At 44.5% G+C, this 20,414-nt stretch overlaps 1 protein-coding gene and 1 long non-coding RNA gene across 2 annotated transcripts in view; one reads left to right on the plus strand and one right to left on the minus strand.

The window, feature by feature from the left end:
* Window positions 1–418: 418 nt before the first annotated feature.
* SOD1 (superoxide dismutase 1) lies at window positions 419–9,219 on the minus strand. Its single transcript, XM_045436886.1, has 5 exons — window positions 9,053–9,219; window positions 4,563–4,656; window positions 3,067–3,136; window positions 2,087–2,204; window positions 419–792 (listed from the first exon to the last, which is right to left on the minus strand). The coding sequence occupies exons 1-5, from the start codon at window positions 9,122–9,124 to the stop codon at window positions 685–687; spliced, it is 462 nt and encodes a 153-aa protein (XP_045292842.1). The 5' UTR covers window positions 9,125–9,219; the 3' UTR covers window positions 419–684.
* Window positions 9,220–15,233: 6,014 nt separating this feature from the next.
* LOC123575915 overlaps window positions 15,234–20,414 on the plus strand; it is a 69,031-nt gene continuing 63,850 nt past the window's right edge. The window contains exon 1 of the long non-coding RNA XR_006701083.1: window positions 15,234–15,244. This is a non-coding gene — a long non-coding RNA (uncharacterized LOC123575915). The remainder of the gene's footprint in view (window positions 15,245–20,414) is intronic.

Raw genomic sequence — 20,414 nt, forward strand, 5'->3', positions numbered from 1 at the left:
GACTGGCACAGATGGAGTAACTGTTCATGTGTGTATGGAGAGAAATACGTGCCACTGTGGCAGGTAGGTAATTTAATCTTACGGAGTCAAAATGCTAAGGAGCTAATCAGAGAAACCATCTTAATTTCCCTGAAGCTGACAAAAGATATTTGTCCAAGATTTAAATTGAGGTTAGTCTTAGCTAAAAGACCGGCTGCTAAAAATTTAAACATCATTTAAAACACTTTGAAAAGTGACCTCTATGAAACATGTAATACCTGTCAACCTACTACTAAATCTGTTCTGTTCAAACTCTATGTAGGGTATCAAGAGCTAATTTTGAGTTTCAATCTGGATACTTCACTAGGTTCAAAATTCAGTGCCATATGGTATATTTGTTTATTGCGGGCTTGAATGAGAATTGAAGAAATTCAGACAATGAAGTTTAATACCCATGATTATTAAGCCTGGCAAAATACAGAGATCATTGAAACAGACATTTTAACTGAATAGGAGTTTTATAAAATTATACAAATCTTCCAAGTGATCATAAATCAGTTCTCATTACAGGTACTTAAAGCAATTAAAAAGTCACACAAATTACACTTTTAAAGTTACAGCGTTTAATGTTTATCAAGTTAAATTTCTACAACTAGCAAGATAACATAGGAGTTACTAGGACTCAGATCGCATCCTAGGGAATATTTACTTGGCGATCCCAATGACACCACAAGCCAAACGACTCCCAGCGTTTCCCGTTTGCGTACTTTCTTCATTTCCACCTTTGCCCAAGTCATCTCGTTTCTCGTGGACCTTTAAAAAGTTTTAAGAACATTAACATACTTAGTGCTAGCAAGTAATTACCACCTCTTCCCAACAATACCCAAAAGACTTTTAAGAACCACTTAATGTTAGAAAACACCGTGTTAAAATAATTCCTAGCAGGGAAATACGCTAATATTTAATCTAGTAGTAAAAAATAGCAACAACTACTACTCAAAGCTTTCACTTGATGATTCAGATGGAAGTTAACTGTCCATGCTAGGTTTGAGCTGCTATCGCTAAAACCCCAACAACTCTTCTAGGCCACCACATGCCAGTGTTAACCCTCCGTGAGACATGTTCATGGCCTCAATTACACTTATTCTCTTACAATAAACATTGTTTTGGAGAGAAAAGAAAAGGAAAGTGAATTTTAAAAACTCAAAATTGTGCCTAATGAACTAGAAGTCTAAATGATCTTAAAAATATCTCAGGACTATTTAAATAACAGCATTTTCAATTTGGCTCATCTAACACTGATCGATGATTTTTCTGCCTCACAACTACAGCTGAAGAAAAGTCAAGGGTCAGCTGTAAAGAAAGGACTACAGGCAACAGAGAGCCTAGACTACTTGGTGTTTGTGAGAACCAGACGCAGCTCCCAGGCAGTCCCTTCCACGTGTTAGACAAGTGACCATAACCTGCAGATGCGAATAAGGAATACTGAGGCCTGTCTCAGATTTTAGACCTAACAAAATGTTGTTTAACTACGGGGGGAGGGGGGGGGGGTACATTCAATCGTGGCAAGAAAATACGGCCATTTAAAAACCAGACAGGGGCGCCTGGGTGGCGCAGTCGGTTAAGCGTCCGACTTCAGCCAGGTCACGATCTAGCGGTCCGTGAGTTCGAGCCCCGCGTCGGGCTCTGGGCTGATGGCTCAGAGCCTGGAGCCTGTTTCCGATTCTGTGTCTCCCTCTCTCTCTGCCCCTCCCCCGTTCATGCTCTGTCTCTCTCTGTCCCAAAAATAAATAAACGTTGGAAAAAAAAAAATTTAAAAAAAAAAAATAAAAAAAATAAAAACCAGACAAAGACGACTTCTGCTTCCACAACACGGATCTAATATGATCAAACGTAACCTACTTTACTACTGCATCTTAGCAGAACAGTGTTCATAACCAACCTAGATCATTAATTCATCGTCACTGTCATCAATAGGTTAACTGCTTTTCCTAATCTGAACTAAAAGTACAATGTATGTGGATCAGGATCAATAATCATGAAATCGTGAGAAGATATAGGACTGTTAGAAAAAACTGTATGCATACCCTATTATATGAAAACTCACCACCATCGTGCGGCCAATGATGGAATGGTCTCCTGAGAGTGCAATCAGAGAATCTTCCAGAGACACGTTGGCCACACCGTCCTTGCCAGCAGTTACGTTGCCAAGGTCTCCAACATGCCTAACATTGAAAAAGGGTCAGGGATTAGGACTGATTTCCATTTACCTTACCATCAGGCTAGTTTGTGAGCTGAATTAAAAACTGAGTCAGATACATAAGGATGGACAAAGAGGTGGATATAATATGTATCAAATGGGACCCACTTTTTCAGAATGACAAAATTTTGGAACATACAAACTAGGAACAACTTGACATTCTAGACCCATTGCTCTTCAAAGCTTCAAATCTACAAAGTAATACTCTGGGAAGAATCGTGGGATGGGGGCACATCTAGAATTTCAGAGGTAAAGTACCAAAGGGTAAATTCTGAGTTATGCCTGTTAATTCTTGGCATGGCTAAGAAAGCTATGCCCCCGGCCTGTTATAAAAATAAATTACTCCCAGTCCTTAAATTTAGTATTTTCCTGAAAGGCTCTCTCAGGAAACACACATACAAATGGACTCACTGAATTTTCAGTAACAATTTTATCTACAAGGCTACCTATGTTTCACAATGATGGTTTATGTTGCTAGTGGTTGACAGTACTGTTATTCATGACATTTCCTGTATTAGTTCCCTTTGGCACTTGTATTAGTTCTATATTCAATAAATGCTACAAAACCAAATCGTCTTAAGTGTCCCCATTTGTCAATTACCAGCCCAGGGAATAAGCCGCTCCAGCACTTGGGGATACAGGGTTACTTGGGGCGGGGTGGGAGGCATACATACATAGAGGGCCTACCTAGAGGGCAATGAATTCAAGAGCAGAGGTGGGGAAGACTACTCAGTTATGTCAGCGTGCAATCTGCAAGTACTGTACCCGCTCTGACCCAACAAGCCAGTGCCATACTTTTGATAAGAGTTAAGCACTTTGTCACTCACCTCTCTTGATCTTTTGGCCCACCATGTTTTTTGGATAGAGGATTAAAGTGAGGGCCTGCACTGGTACAGCCTATTTGCCAAAAGCAAAAACAAAAAGGTAGCTAAATTATGAATCAGAATTCCAAAATAAATTCTTAAAACAAACTGGTCATTACTAAAACCTCAAACAGAGAAAATACTGACCTACATCATAACTTCTAGGTTCATAAAAACAGGAAGCAACACCTTAAGACAAAATAAAATAGGCAAGCAGTAGGGACAAGTTCTAACTAGTGTGTGTGACAGCGGTAAAGGTAATACCCTTCTCTGGGCTTTGATTTCTTCACTGCCCCGTAAAACAAGAGGGCCAAGACTTGATCTTCATGGTTCTTCTATCATTAAAACCCCAGGATTATGACTGTAGTTTATAAGGTAGCATACCTTAACTACAAAAACTCACCTCCCCAGCAACACACTACCAAGGAGCCCTACTGTGGCCTTTACTTGGTACCCGCAGAATATAAAATGGCACCTTCTGTCTAAGGGCCAAGGCTGTTGCCTCACAGAACTCCAGGAGTTGGCATTCAGAATATATTCTGTAAAAATGGCACTCTTGTGCTTCAGGGAAGGCCTTTCTCACAGAACACAACAATGCAGAAAGTGCTTTTGTGACATGGCTTTCTTCCCTCAGCAGGGGACGGAAAACCTCCATTGTTTACAGCTACTACCCAGCTCCCCCAGGGAGAAGACACACAGGTTACAGGAAGCAGCACAGTAAGTCCATGGCACACACCTCCCAAAGCAGAGCCAGTAAAAAAGTAAAGAGCAACCTGAGGAGTTTTAGTAACTGTTGAAATAGATCAAAGCGTGTCATTAAATCACAATTTTTACAGGAACTAAATTACAGAACAGTAAAAACAAATTCCAGCAAGATGAATCAAGTTTTCACCATAAAAAGTCTCAACACCCAGTTCAGATTACTCAAAAATGGTACAAGAGGATTAAATGCATTTTAACCCATAAACTTTTGTTAACTTGCTTCTAATTAATGGAACTCAATCCAAAGCATCAAGAGTTTACATTCTTTTTTCATATTTGACTTTACTTCTGTCCCACTAAGACCCCTGCGTCGGCAGCATGGAGCTATTCTTACAGGATGATGCAAATAAATGCAGACCCTGTGCTTGAAGCACCCACCCTCAACCCCAGCTCACAAACACCTGCGATCGCTATGGCAGTAAGAAAGTAGCTTTTTTGTTTTCTAAAAAAATACTCGAGACTCTTTTATAATCAAGATATGATCATAAAAAACAAACAAAAACCACATCAACTTCTTCCTCTTCCTTTCCACACTTAAAGAGTCCAAAGCCAGTGCTATGGCTCATTTCCCTAAGGTCGACCTTAGTAATCATATTATCTTGACTTTTTTTTTTTTCATGTTAAGGGGTAGCTCTACTCAGTACATTTATCTTACTATGTGAAACAGGTAGGAGTCACTGGACCAACACAACACCCACCTTGTGTATTATCTCCAAACTGATGGACGTGGAATCCATGCTCGCCTTCAGTCAATCCTGTAATGGTTCCTGATACCACAACAGGCCCATTGCCCTTTAGTCAAAGGAAAGTGCAAGAAGTTTGAGAGAGCAAGTGCTGCTAAACAAAGAAAACAGGTGAATTATCTTTACCAGTCACAGGAAAAGAACATGGGAGTTGAAAGATCTGTGTCCAAATCCCAGGCCCACCCCTTTCTAGCGAGCTATTTAACTGTTCCAGGCCAGGGACCCAACACTAGGGAGATGTGACCTTGTTCTAAGACAGCCCAGGAGCCCTGAAGCCAGCATCACAATTAAATAAAAGACCCCAGTGGCGCCTGGGTGGCTCAGTGGGTTGAGGATGAGTATCTGACTTCCGCTCAGGTCATGATCTTATGGTTCTTGGGTTCAAGCCCCACATCATGCTCGCTGCTGTCAACTAGGACCCTGCTTCGGATCCTCTGTCCCCCTCTCTTCTCTCTCTGTCCCTCCCCTGCTTGTTCTCTCTCAAAAATAAACAAACATTAAAATAAATAAAATAGCCCAGAAAAAGCACCTAATCAGAGTGGCAAGTAGAGTGAGCACTTAAATGGTAGATCATAGACTTTGTAGGGATTGACTCCCTTTCAGTGAATATGTAACGTGAATAAGTTATTTATTTTGTAAATACTTTTGAATATGCTATATCTGCACATGCTGAATAGGTGTATATATCAAACTTTTTAACCCAAATGTCAACACATCATAGCACCTTTTTTTTATTCATGCAGACCCTCTTCCATAAAGCAAACATACAAATTTGCCTCCAAAAAAAAAAAAAAAGGAAAGAAAGAAAAAAAAAAAACCAAAACGAAACGACACTAATCATATACAACTAACCTAGGATCCCTGGTTCTCCACTCTCCCCCTAGGTGGGTATTTATCAGTTTCCACCAGAGATATTTTTTTATTAATAGCCAGAAAATATCCTGTCCCACTGTCCCCGGGGGACTGATTCTGCTCTAACCAAAGGTACTGTCTTCGAAAGTCATTTTAGGCATTCAAACCCAGATAACCTTTCCACTCTGACAGCACAGAGAAAGGGCAATGAAAACACAAAGGTAGAAAAACACATAGGGATCACCACGCAGGCAACAATAATAGGTAACAGTACTATACAGCTACATACAGAAAGAAAGAAAGTTAACTAGTATAGCTACAAAGAGATCTCAGGAACTAAAATAAAACACACACAGAAGTACACATGATGGCGTCTTTGTTTTTAGCTTGGTTTGTTTTTTAATAGTCAGGGCCAACAGTTACAAGAGGTGTTGGCCTTGAACATCTGACTTCCCATTGGATACAAAGCACCGCTCAAAGGAAGTAGTGTGGCAACTGCTGCCCTTCTTTGCTCTGCTTTTTGAGGGCAGATACACTAGAATTTTTCTAAGCATAAGCTTTAATTCTGTAAAAACCAAAACGAGAGTGTTACACCCCCCCCCCCCCCCCCCGCCCAGAATACACGGCGTTACCAAGAGCACAGAGACAAAGGGCAGGGTCTTCCCAGCATCTGTACACGGGTCCTGGGTAAAGGCAGAGCACACGGGAGTAGCTCAGCAGTAAGCTGCCTAGTTACAGCCCTACGGGGGCCGCACTGTTGTCTTAAATGAGTAAAAACAGGTCAGGGAAGCGAAAGGAATATAAACCAACTGGTCCCGCAGAGTGCTGTCCTGAGCTAATGAAGGCTCAAATTTTTCAAAAAGAAGCCAGGAATCTGGACTTCTAGGTGAAAATTTCAGACTTTTAAAAACTGGAAACTAATCCAAAAATATTTTAAGTTTATTTTTATTTAATTTGACAGAGAGACAGCAAGCAAGGGAGGGGCAGACAAAGAGGGAAACAGAATCCCAAGCAGGCTCCGTGCTGTCAGCAAAGAGCCAAATGAGGGGCTCGAACTCACAAACCATGCTTAACTGACTGAGCCACCCAGATGCCCCACTAATCCAAAATTTTAAACGCTCTCTAAACCAAACAAATATGGTTTATTTCCAATTTAACACACCTGCATATCCGTAGAGCTGTAATGCTGAACTACACAAGGATCTTTTATCAGGTACAAACAGCACCACCAAAATGAAGTTTGGAACTTGAAAAAGGGGAGTCATACATGCAGCTCAGGGAAGGTGGGCAGACTGAGTTACGGATGGATTCACAGCTCGGCTTCTGAATGTAAAGCAGAAGCCATTTCTCCATAGCTAGAGGGAAGGGATCCCTCAGAAGCTGCCTAGATTCTCTAGTATTTTGGCAAAATTACACAAGGAGAGAAGAGGAGCAAAACAAAGTCTGGCAAATGAAAGCAGCAAAATTTAGTCAACTGCCAAAAAGCCTTTTCCAGAAAATTTGCAAACCACTCAAAGGATAAAATTAAATTCCCTTGCATAAATTTCATAAACAGGGACACTTACAAAGATTACTTTTCCTGTCCTCTCACATTTCTGTAAGCCCCTTTAAAGATTAAACCTCATTCATATATTGAATATCATGATTATCAAGCAAAGTACGACAATTTTCCATCAGTTCGTAACCTCGCTAAGATTTGGGAGACAAACACCTTCCTTGTAAAACATGTGTTTCATAATACAATTAATGAGTATTTCTGTATACTTTATTCTTTGACCATCTCAGTAGGGGGCTTGTTGGTAGAGCAATTTCAAAACCACTTTACAGAAAATTTGGTTAAATCAATGTCCAGACAAGCAAGTTGAGTGACACTCCAGGTCTCCTGACTTCCAACTCCAAAATCCCATCCGATACCCTCTAAAAGTTCTCAAAGCTTGATGCAAATTAGTACTAGTGTAGAAACTAAACCCGGCAATGCTCAGGGGCACCAGGGTGTCTTAGTGGGTTAAGCTTCGGACTCTCGATCTCAGCTCAGGCCATGATCTCACAATTCGTCAGATCGAGCCCTGCATCAAGCTCGCTGCGATGTCAGTGCCGGGCCTGCTTGGGATTCTCTTTGTCTCTCTCTCTGCCCCCCCCCCCCCCCACTGGTTCTCTCCCTCTGAAAATAAACATTAAAAAAAAAAAAAAAAAAAGCCAACCAGCAATGCTCATATTGCGCCCTGACAGATTTTGATATAATTGATCTGGAATTAGTATCAGTATCACATTTTTTAAAAGCTCCCCAAATGAGTCTACTGTGCACCCAGGGTAAAACATCGCTGGTCTGGAAAACACCCAAGGGAGTAGGTTAGATCTCTGGCTTCTGGAGCTTTGGAGGAGGAAAAGGAGCTTTGCCCAGGGCCATCTTCTTTGACTTTACAGCCAGACCATGACCCAGAGCAAGGGTCAGCAAACTTTTCTGCAAGGGGACAAGGTTTCTGTCCCCTTAAAATCAAAAACAAACGGAGACCAGCCTTGATAATTCCCTGATCAGACAAAACCAAGTTAGTCATACAGGCAAAAGCTTAATTGGCTTATTTGGCAAGACTAACTTGACATGGGTCATTTCTTATTTATGCCTTGTGGAAATGGTAAGCAAAAGTCAAGCTGTTTCCCAAGGTCAGTATGTGGTAGCCACTAACCAATTTCTTAGCATCTAAGAAAACTAAAATCATAACCCATCACTGCGAAACATAAAGTCAATGCCTTCTCACTACAGAAGATGCTTTATGACAATATATACCCCTCAGCCGCGTTCCATGAATTGGTCTGAGTGCTCCCGGTTCACGACCATCTTTTGATGTGTGCACAATAAACTTTCACTAATCAGTACTTCAGGGATTCAATGGTTTTATTTCTTTGTACAGTCGCATGACTCTTGTTTTTTAGGACCCTCTGAACTAACCATATACAAACCACTCTTAGCTCCGGGGCTGTACGAACACCCGCATGGGGATGGGCTGTGCCAACAGGCTGCAAGCTGCAGACCTCTTGAGCGGAAAGGAAACCCCAAAGCGGGGTAACGGATGCGACTATACCGAGGTGGCTCGGCCGCACTCGCCACCACCAACCCCCACCCCCCCGCCCCCGCCGCCCCATTCCCGAACCTCAAGGGCGGCCAGGCCCCGGACTGCGCAACTCCGAATCGGCACGAGCTTCAGGACCCAGAAAACGACCCCGCAAGGAAGGGCCACAGCCTCTGCAAAAAACGTCACGTCTCCGCCCCGGCCTACCGACGCGGCGGCGCCGGCCCAGGCCCTCGAGGCAGCCGGCCTCCGTCCGCGCTCTCCAAGCACCCCCGGGGCCGCCCGAGGCTCCTTCCCTGCACCCCTGCCCAGGCCTAGCCACGCACCGCCGCCCCTGCCCGGCCCGCCCGGTGACTCAGCACTCGGCCGCCGCACCGCCGCGGGGCAGAGGCCTCGGGCGGCGCGAACCCGCAGACTCCGCGCGGCGGGGGCGTGACGAAGGCGGCTCGAGGCCCGGCGGGCCGGCGCTTCGGCGCACAGGTGAGCGGGCGCGGCCTTCCCGCCGGCCTCCGCCCCAGCCCTTGCCTTCTGTACGAAGTGGATGGTGCCCTCCACCGGGCCCTGGCCCTTCAGCACGCACACGGCCTTCATCTCCATGACTCTCGGGGTCCGGTCCGAGCTTCGAGGGCTCCGAGGACACCGGAGGACGCCGCAGAAGACGCCGACGCAAACCGAGGTGGCCCCGCCGCGCGCTCTTAAAGGCCGAAACTCTGGCTCCGCCCACCCTGGCCCGGAACCAATCGTCCCCCGCGCTCAGCCCGCGCCCCACAGGGCTTTGGCACGCGAGTGGCCTGGAACGACCGGGGGCGGGACTAAGGGGCGGCGTGAGGAACCTTGCGTCCCGCGCCGCCGGCTCCCTCCGCCCCGCGGCTCGAAAACGCCCAGAAACATGGAACTGTGGAAAAAATCAGCCATTCCCTTCCAGCCTGTGGATTGCAGTACGCGAACCTGGGGAAATGAGGTATACGTGGCACGCCTTTAATTTCTTAAGTCACTTTGTCTGGAAATGTCATCGGTTATAATGACCTTGTCTCTTCTGTTGCTTGGAAATTGGGATGCGTCAAGCTGGTTGCTTTTTGTGGTTTTCATGTGTGTCTTGTTTCTTGGGTTTCTGAGGGTGTGTAAGGTCGGCGCATCTGAATCTCTGCCCTTGCCTTTTCTTCCCTGCGGTTGTTTTAGTCCTTAGCACACAGAGTTGGTAATCTGGCTAGAGGAACTCTGTGTTCTCTTCACAGTTTTCCTGTTAGACCCAGAAGGCCACAACCGGTGAGAATCCCAAAACGTCAGCTGACTGACTTCTGCACGTCTCTCGTGTTTCGTGCGGCCCTCCTGCCCCAGCGGTCGGGGAGGAGGGCAGAATAGGCACACAATTTATACCTCCAAACGCCGGAATATTGCTTAGTCTTCCAGAAAGATATTTCCAAATTTGTTATGAAATGAGCAAAAACACAAACTACTTGTGTGTGTATGTTATTAAAGGATAAACATATTCACTGTGTGGTCCGAAATGTCTAGAAAGATGGACAGGAGACTCTGGCACCTTTGGGGTGCAAATTTAACTTCTGCTAGGTTCTCGTAGAATTTTTTTTTTTTTTTTACAGTGAATGTGAATTTGTTTGCAACGATACGGCTTTGAGAATCCTATCCACCTTCCTCCGCACACACTTTTGCAGGGAGGCTAGTTTGATAGGCCATGGGAAGGGGGCGGCGCCTGGGTGGCTCAGTCTGTTGAGCATGGGACTCTTGGTTTCGGCTAAGGTCATGATTTTATGGTTCCTGGGTTCAAGCCCCACCTGGGGAGGGCAGAGCCTGCTTGGGATTCTCTCTCTCCTCTCTCTCTGCCCCTTCCCCTGCTCGCTCTCTCTCTCTCTCTCTCTCTCTCTCAAAAAAAGAATAATAAACTTTAAAAAAAAAAATTGGTATTTTAAAATAAACCACCCTGGGGGCATGGAGGAGAGTAGGCATCTTCATCTTCCACCCCGACAGGGCATGCCTGACTGAACACCTACAAAGTTGACTAAACTGTTTTTGGAGGTGGGATGAAGTTACCTTAAAGTGGAAGTGTGCATTAGAGTCACCTAAAGGGCTCGTTAAACTGCAGGTTGCTGTGGTTCTGGAACTTTCATTCCTGACTTGTTCCCAGGTAGCACCGGTGCTGCTGGCCTGGGACCTCGCTTTGAGGACCTGTGGCTTGCAGGAGTTCTTGCCCACGAAAGCAGGAAAATTGAGGCAAAGGGCTGGACCCTACTTGACCCCAAAGAGGAGATGGGGAAAGTGTCCTGAAAAGAAAAGTGGAGACAAGGAGACCCCGATAGGGGCCAAGAAGGGACAGACATACAGGAAAAAGAGCTCTGCTTGCTGGGGATTTGTGTTCTGTTTGCTTTGTGGGATTTTTAAATCCTCCGCATTTCCTGAGAACTCTTCACCATGAGATCCGTATTTCCCTCAGTCGGCAGGATTCAGTGGTGAGGATGACAAAATACCGAGACCTAATCCAAGGCCACAGTGACACCAGGGCAGGGAGTGCTTCAGCCACATCTGTGTTAAACTTTATTTATTTATTTAGATCCTCAGACTCCAAGGCTTCCTCTACCAGAGATGCACAATCCACATTTTTTATCGTCCTCTCGAAAGTGCACATATTTGTAATTTTGCTGCTTATACTTACTAGTATTCTCCAGGCATATGCCAATAGAGAGTTGGATAAATGTGTGCATGCCAGCCAAAGGGCCTTTGCTCAAGGTCTAAGTTTCTTTGGGTTCCAGGAAGTTAGAGACTCAGGTTTCAGTTCATCGGGAGTACTTGGCAAGGATCCAGCCCCCGAACCAGCCAGCCCATGGATGCAAAGAACGGCCTGGGACAGGGGCTTGGTTCTCTCTTGAGCTATTAGATGAAGCCTGGGCATCCCCCTGTTTTGGTCAGTGGAAGGCCTTTGTTGTCCTGCCAGTTTAGAGGACCCCAGAGGTTCATTCCCAGCACTGCCCTCCCTCCTGGGCAAGGGAGTTCCTGGCCCTGGGCCCCATACTTTAGAAGGCCCTGTCTGCCCCTCCTCAAGCCAGCTCTCCTGAGGGGGAAAGAGTCTGTGGAGCCAGGAGGGTGAACCTTACCCCTCCTTCTAGAACAGGGTTAAGGAATTTAAATACAGGCATACCTCATTTTGTTGCACTTCACTTTATCATGCTTGGCAGATGTCGCATTTTTTGATGGATTGAAGGTTTGTGGCAACCCTGATCAAGCGCGTCTGTTGGCACCATTTTTCCAACAGCCTTTGCTCACTTTGCTCACTTTGCTCACTCTCTGTGTCACATTTTTTTTTAATTTTTTTTTTTAACGTTTATTTATTTTTGAGACAGAGAGAGAGAAAGCATGAAAGGGGGAGGGTCAGGGAGAGGGAGACACAGAATCTGAAACAGGCTCCAGGTTCTGAGCTGTCAGCACAGAGCCTGACGCAGGGCTCGAACTCACGGACCGCGAGATTATGACCTGAGCCAAAGTCGGCCGCTTAACCGACTGAGCCACCCAGGCGCCCCTCTGTGTCACATTTTTGGTAATTCTTGCAGTATATCAAGCTTTGTTATTATCATTACGTTATGATCTGTGATCAGTGATTACGACTGGCTGAAAGCCCAGATGATGGTTAGCATTTTTTAGCAATAAGGTATTTTTAAATTAAGGTGTGTACATTTTTTTAGGCTTGATGCTGTTGCACACTTACTGGACTTTCATATAGTGTAAACAAAACTATAAATTAATCTGACTTCCTTTATTGCAATATTCAGGGGTTATTGAATAACTGAATAACTGCAATTCAGTTATTGCAGGGGTCTGGAACTAAGCCCCCAATATCTCCAAGGTGTGCCTGTATGTGATCTTGAGCAGTATTGTGTCCTTCTACAGCAGGATATCTCAGTCTTGGCACTATTAATATTGGGTCAGATAACACTTGTTGTTGTCCTGTACCTTGTAGGATGTTTAGTAGCATCCCCAGCCTCTATCCAGTAGATGCTCTAACACCCCCCTCCGCAAGCTGTGACAAGCAGAATACCACTACAAATTGCCAACTGTTCCCTGAGGGGCAAAATTGCCCCCAGTTGAGAACCACTGTTCAGAACTGTCATTAAATATGTAAGACCTTGGAATTTCTTGGCACACTAGACCTGTTTCCAGGGATTGGACACACTAAAGATGGACTGTGCCACCATGGGTATATATCTGAATTTGACCATAGGCCCCCTCAGTGCTCCTTGAAGCCTGGGGCTGGGGAAGGAAGGAAGGACCAGGGACAGAGGACTGGCTCTCATTCTTTTGCCGCCTTCCTACATAGAACTCAAGAAGCCCAAGAATTCCATATTTGAATCTGCCTTCTGGGTCTTTATGAAGGTATATTTGTTAAGGCAGAGGATAGGGTATATTTTATTCAGCTGTTATCTTGATTTATATCATTTAAATATTTAGTGTATGGTGCCCTTGCCCCAGTCTTGTAAATGTTAGGGCAGGCCTATTTGTTTGAACCTTGTGATTCCGTGATGGCTTTGGACTCAATTCCATAATTTAGCCCCAGAATTCGTGTGTTTCAAACTGGAGTGTGACCAGAGTACTCAGACGGGTAATTTTGAAAAGTTCACTATTGTACCAGGCCAGTCCGATTGAGAATCATTATCTCCAAGAAGTCCAAAGAGTCCTAAAGTAGCTGGGGTTGTCTTGAGCCCCAGAATATGGCTGGAATTTGACAGTCAGAATAGAGCACAGGTAATCCAGAGAGACTTTGATTTTATAGGGAATGATGAAGGGGGATAGATGTCTCCCATATTACTGCAGCCTGTGTAGATGACTAAGCAGCTTGCGATGTGTCATTCTGGCATTCCTGAGAACGAAAATCAGTGTTTTGGGGACCTCTGTAGTTGAGAGGTGAGTGAGAAGGTAGACTAGAAATTCAGTCTTGCATTTCCATTTTCCCCTTCCTCTTCTTCCTTTCCTAGGGCTCATTTTTCTACTTTTCTCTTTTATCTCATCTTTCTCTTTCCCTGAATCATTTTTATTTCTGTGACTGAAAGTAATTTCCCCCTTATATCTTCATCATTCTCAGCAAATATTTAGTTTTCTATTAATCTCCTTCATGTCACACATCACAAAGGGATTATCACCAAGGCCTTTGCTAATGAAAACATATTTTTATATGAATTGTAGGAAAATGTCCGAGCTAGGGATAATCCAAAAGAAGCAAAGTAGAAAGAGAGAGGATTTTTTTAATGCTAAGAAACAAATGCACCAACAACTAGGAAGCCCATGAGAAACCGTTAAAAGTGGTATTAGCTAGTTTTTCTGCAGCTATTAAAATGCAGATGATAGTAAATCCCCCAACCTGAAACCTATTCCCAATAAACCCTGTAAGAAGATTATATCACAGAATCATGAAGTATCGGAGGCATTTTTAAGTGTTGGAAAGTGAATAGCATAAGAATTAATGTAGATTGTTACGTTAGTAAGCAGGAGTGAACAGTCTGCAATTAGAAGTTTGCAAACTGTGATTGCCAGTTAGCTGGATATTTAATAATCTCATCAATAACATATGTCATATGCTTTATTTTCAGCAGTTCCAAGCTGGTCTCTGGCTCAGTCTGGCCCACAGTGTCTTCTTGGATAATTCTGTCTAAATCTTGGCTGTAAATCGAAGCTACCTGGGCCCCACATTAGAACCACCTGGGAGTTTTTTGGGGTTTTTTTAGACACTGGGCTTGTGGGGGGCAACTGGGTGGCTCAGTTGGTTGAACATCTGACCTCAGCTCAGGTCATGATCTCTGGGTAGCTGGGTGGCTGAGTGGGTTCAACATCCAACTCGGTTTCAGCTCAGGTCGTGATATCATGGTTCATGGGTTTGAGCCCTGCACTGGCAGAGCCTGCTTCAGATTCTCCCTCCCTCTCTCTCTGCCCCTCCCCCGCTTATGCTAGCTCACTCTCAAAAATAAATAAACTTGAAAAAAAAAAGACATTCCTTCTGGGGCACCTGGGTGGCTCAGTCGGTTAAGTGTCCACCTTCAGCTCAGGTCATGATCTCACAGTTCATGGGTTCGAGCCCCATGTCGTGCTCTGTGCTGACAGCTCAGAGCCTGGAGCTTGCTTCGGGTTCTGTGTCTCCCTCTCTCACTGCCCCTCCCCTGCTCACTCTCTGTCTCTCTCTGTCAAAAATAAGTAAACATTAAAAAAAAAAATTTTTTTTTTTTTTAAGAAACTAACAATGGTTTTCTTTGAGAATGGGTATTGTTTTATCACATGAGAAAAATAACACCTTTTTTTGGTGAAACAAGCATAACCAGGTTTCTGTTATGTGCAGTCAAAAGCAGTTTCTAACTGATAAAGAGGAGAAGCCACCCAAGGAGTTTTAGCAGGAAGCAGCACGATTATGTTCATATGTGAGGGTGATTCCTAGGATATCTGAGTGTGGGGACTGACCAAGGGTTGGGTGGACTGAAGGCAGAGAGGCCGTTTGGGAGCCATGATAAGGTCCTGGCCTAAGGCCATTACTGGAAAAAAAGGGGAGAGATAATGGAAATGCAACTGCTAGCCTCATTGACTATCAACGGTCAGGATGGGGGGTGGGGGGGGGCAAATGTAGTTTCCGGGTTCAGGCTTGGGGCTATTTACCAAGGAAAGCAAGTGGAAGGATAAAGAGCCTCATTCAGGACAGGATGCATCTGGGGTGCCTGAGGAACCTTGGAAGTGCCAAGCTGGCATTGTCCACCTGGATGTGGGTCTGAACCTCAGGGTCACTTCTAAGTCCAGGCTCTATATCAAATTTAACACACATGCTATTCAGATTTATAAAGAAAATATAGTAATTTGTTCCCTCTAGGCAGATGTAATTGTCTTCATGATCCTCTACCACTTTAGGTGGGTAAGAACTGGGTGAGACTTGGATGTGCCAGTGATGTTATGTCAAGTTCATCTGGTTTAATCAGTTTAGAGCAGTGATTTGCACACCTTAGTATAAGAATTAGCTAGAAGGCTTTTTAATACCCAGGTTGTAGGTCCCCACCCCCGAAAGTTTATTTATTTATTTTTATTTTTTTACTATTTTTCTAAATGTTTATTGTTGAGAGAGAGACAGAGTGTGAGTGGGGGAGGAGCGGAGAGAGAGGGAGACACAGAATCCGAAGCAGGCTCCAGGCCCTGAGCAGTCAGCACAGAGCCCGATGCGGGGTTCGAACTCACAAACCGCGAGATCATGACCCGAGCTGAAGTCGGATGCTTACCGACTGAGCCACCCAGGCGCCCCCCCCACCCCGCCCCGAAATTTTTTTTTTTTTTAATTTTTTTTTTTTCAACGTTTATTTATTTTTGGGACAGAGAGAGACAGAGCATGAATGGGGGAGGGGCAGAGAGAGAGGGAGACACAGAATCGGAAACAGGCTCCAGGCTCTGAGCCATCAGCCCAGAGCCTGACGCGGGGCTCGAACTCCCGGACCGTGAGATCGTGACCTGGCTGAAGTCAGACGCTTAACCGACTGGGCCACCCAGGCGCCCCGCCCCGAATCTTTTTAAAAAGAAATACCTTGATTAAAATATAATTTATATACTATAAAAAAATCACCCATTATAAGTGTACACTTCAGTGATTTCTTTCTTTTTTAAGTAAATTTGCATAGTTGGCAATCATTACCAAAATTCAGTTTTAAAACTTCTCTGTCAGCCCAATAAGTTTCCTCCTGCTGGTTTTTGCTTAATCCCTTCTCCCATCCCAAGCCCTAGGCAACCACTGATCTGCCTTTTTCTCTATAAATTTGCCTTTTCTGGACATTTTTTGTAAATGGAACCATACAACATGTAGTCTTCTGCATCTGACTTCTTTCTTTTTTTTTTTTTTTTTAATTTTTTTTTAATGTTTGTTTACTTTTGAGAGAGAAAGAGAGAAAGCTCAAGCAGGAGAGGGGCAGAGAGAGAGGGAGACACAGATCTGAAGCAGGCTCCATCCAGGCTCTGAGCTTTCAGCGCAGAGCCCAACGCAGGGCTCGAACCTGCTAACCGTGAGATCGTGACCTGAGCCAAAGTCAGATGCTTAACGAACTAAACCACCCAGGCGCCTGACTGTTTTCATTAGTATAATGTTTTAGAGCTTAATCTGTGTTGTAGCATGTATCAGTAGTTCATTCCTTTTTATGTCTAAATGGTATTTTATTATATGTATATACTACAAATTGTTTTTCCACTCACAAGTTGATGGACATTGGATTTGTTGTGGGTTGAATTGTGACCCCTCCAAAATTCATACATTGAAGTCTAACCTCCCTTACATTGGAATGTGATCTTATTTGGAAATAGGGTTTTGTAGATTGCTGATCTAGTGACTCTTTAATCACTATGAAATATCCCTCTAACATCTTATTTAGCTGATGTCCATATAATAGCCACTTCAACTTTCTTATCATTATTATTTTCATGATATATCTTTTTTCATTTTTTTACTTTCAGACTATTTGTGTCTCTGAATCTAAATGTGTCTCTTGCAGAGAGCATGTATTTGGATCTTGCTTTTTTTTTTTTTTTTTTAATCCAATCTGAATATCTCCACTTTTCGATTGGGATGTTTAGGCCATTCACATTTTTAAAATTTTTATTATTTTTTAATGTTTATTTATTTTTGAGAGAGAGAGAGAGATAAAGCATGAGCAGGGGAGGGGCAGAGACAGAGGGAGACACAGAATCCGAAGCAGTCTCCAGACTCTGAGCTGTCAACATAGAGCTCAACACGGGACTCAAACTCATGAAGGGCAAGATCATGACCTGAGCTGAAGTCGGACATCCAACCGACTGAGCCATCCAGGCACCCCTAGGCCATTCACATTTAATATAATTAATAATATGTTTGGAGGGGCGCCTGGGTGGCGCAGTCGGTTAAGCGTCCGACTTCAGCCAGGTCACGATCTCGCGGTCCGTGAGTTCGAGCCCCGCGTCGGGCTCTAGGCTGATGGCTCAGAGCCTGGAGCCTGTTTCCGATTCTGTGTCTCCCTCTCTCTCTGCCCCTCCCCCGTTCATGCTCTGTCTCTCTCTGTCCCAGAAATAAATAAACGTTGAAAAAAAAAATTAAAAAAAAAATAATATGTTTGGATTTACATTTGCTATTTTGCTATTTGTCTTCTATATGTCTTCTTTCTTCTTTGCTTCTCTGTTCCTCTTTTATTGCTTTCTTTTGTGCTAAATATTTTTTGGTATAGCATTGAAATTCCTCTGAACTTTTTTTTACTATTTTAAAATGAATTTTCTTAGTAGTTGCTCTATAGATTACAGCATCTAAACTTACCAAAATCTAGTTGAGATTAACACTAATTTACTTCTGGCAAAATATAGAAATTTTACTGCAGTATAGCTCAGTTCTCTTCCCCTTCTCATGTATTACTGTTGTTGTATGTATTACATTTATATGTGGTATGAACCCAACAATACAGTGCTATGAGTGTTGCTTTACGTAATCCTATATCTTGTAAAGAAATGAAGAGGAGAAATGAGGAAATAATGTTTAAAAAGTCTTTTATATTAACCCACATATTTACCATTTCCAGTGCTTTTTATTTTTCCCTGTGCATCTAATTGCCATCTGATGTCACTTCCTTTCAGTCTGAAAGACTTCCTGTAATACTTCCTGAAAGGCAAGGCTGTCGTCTCTTCCACTGACAGTGTCACTGGGCATGGGCATCATGTCCCCTACACTGGGGCCCCCTGGGCCCCCCTCAACCACAGCAGCATGGCTGCCAGCCGTCACGGCCTGTCCCGCCCGGCAGAGCCTTCACACCCACTGGGCTGGCGGGCATAGAAGCAGTCCCAGGCCAGAATGCCTTGGACATCCTCTGTTCTGACCCACAGGTCAACAGTTTTCAAGCATAAACACTTCTCAGATGGTCGTATGCCTCTGGCCGATTTCCGGAGCACTGAAATTGTCATTCTTGTCAATTTTGTCTCGCTTTATAATTGCATTCTGGGGAGAGGATTTGCTGACCTTTTCACTTGACCATAGCCAGAAGTCACCTTCCTCTCCCTGTGTTTATGATCCGTTAGACCTGGGTGTAGCTAGAGAATTTACATTTAGTGTATTCTCAGGTAATGCTGGTTGTCCCAGAGAGCACACTTTTGAAAACCACTGCTTTATTTATTTATTTATTTTTTACCAATTTGATTTGATTTGATTTTTTTAGTGTTTATTTATTTTGAGAGAGAGAGAGAGAGAGCGCATGCGTGCACACACATAGGCAGGGGGTGGGACGTAGAGAGAGGGAGAGAATCTCAAGCAGGCTCTGCATTGTCAGTGCTGCCCTGCACAGGGCTCCATCTTGTGAACCGTGAGATCATGACCTGAGCCAAAATCAAGGGCCGGATGCTCAACCGACTGAGCCACCCAGGCGCCCCCAGAAAACCACTGTTTTAGATGACCTCAGTGCTTTTTAGATGCTAAAGCAACTTTCTCATGAACTTGTTATGAGCATGCATAAAACTTTATTTAAATTTGCTATAGGGGAGCAAGGCATGGAATAAAGCCAGTTCAGAGATTTCTTTTGGTAAAAACTTTTGATAGAAGTAAGGAGATGAGAGGCATCTGGGTGGCTCAGTTGGTTCAGCGTCAGACTCTTGATTTTGGCTCAGGTCATGATCTCACAGTTGTGAGATTGAGCCTAATATCAGAACCCCTCCGCCCCCCACAACCTTTGCACTGGGCGATGAACCCGCTTAAGGTTCTCTCTTTCCCCCCTCTGCCCTCTGTTCGTGTGCATGCTCTGTCTCTCAATAAAATGAAAAAAGTAAGCTAATATTGTTAACGTTAGGTTCAAAGAGGACTGTCAGGTGAACGATTGTCTATTCAGTACCGGCCTGATGGTTAGCGCTTCAGGTGATTCATAACAGGACAGTGCAGGTAAATCTAACTGCCCACAGAGGCTCCTAATCTCATCAGAGTCTATGAGAAAATTGCTTAATTATTTTCTCATAAATGCTAGTCACTTTCCAGAGGAGGTTATTAATTATCCCAAACCCCACACTTCTCCATCTGGAGAAACCTGCCTTCCTCAGACTGCGGACAGTCTCCTGTCTCACTGGTAGATGCTGAGTTTCCCCCCTTTCCTGACAGTGCACTTCAGGATAGACTCTGGGCACCAGTGGAGGAGGGCACCTTCTATCCATGTGATGTCATCAGGGTCCTTGTTGGTTTCTGCTGCGGAGCAGCTGGCCCAGTATGGTTCTGGACTGGGTGACAGCTGTGGTGTCACTGGTCCCACCTGTGGTTCCAACCATTTGCCTCATCACCAGGTCCCTACTTCTTTGCCCTGCCCCCAGTCTTCTGCTGGCCTACCGGTTGATTTGGCCTCTTTGTATTCCGACACTGGGGCCCGCAGAAACCTCAGGTGCCGTAGGGACCAGGCATAGGCCATGTGAAGCTCTTCAGACCTCCCTCTCCTGACATTTCCCTCCATACCCGGCTGCACCTGCCTGGTGCCAAGTTGAAATGTCTCCTCACATGGACCTTCTCCAAGACCTTTGATCTTCTTCCGCCCGCTATTGTATGCATGCCACTAACCCTCTTAAAGTTCTCAAGATCTTCCCTGTCTCTCTCTGTGTTTCTGCCTCAGCCCTCAGAACTAGGGAGAGAGGAAGTACTTGTTGCCTCTGCAGCTCTCTTTTTCCCTCGCTTCCCACAATATTGAGGAAAAAGTGTTTCACTTTCTCCACCTCAGAGGACCTCAGACTTTCTGTGTGTCAGAACCCTCTGGAGAGCTTGTTAAAGAACAGATGAGTCAGCCCCACCCCTCAGCGTTTCTGATTCAGCAGGTCCAAGATGGGGCCTGAGAATGTGCATTTCTAATGGGCCGCCAGGACCTGCTGCTGTTGCTGGTCTGCTAGCCACACT

The sequence above is a fragment of the Leopardus geoffroyi genome, chromosome C2, assembly GCF_018350155.1.
Source record: "Leopardus geoffroyi isolate Oge1 chromosome C2, O.geoffroyi_Oge1_pat1.0, whole genome shotgun sequence".
Lineage (NCBI taxonomy): Eukaryota > Metazoa > Chordata > Mammalia > Carnivora > Felidae > Leopardus > Leopardus geoffroyi.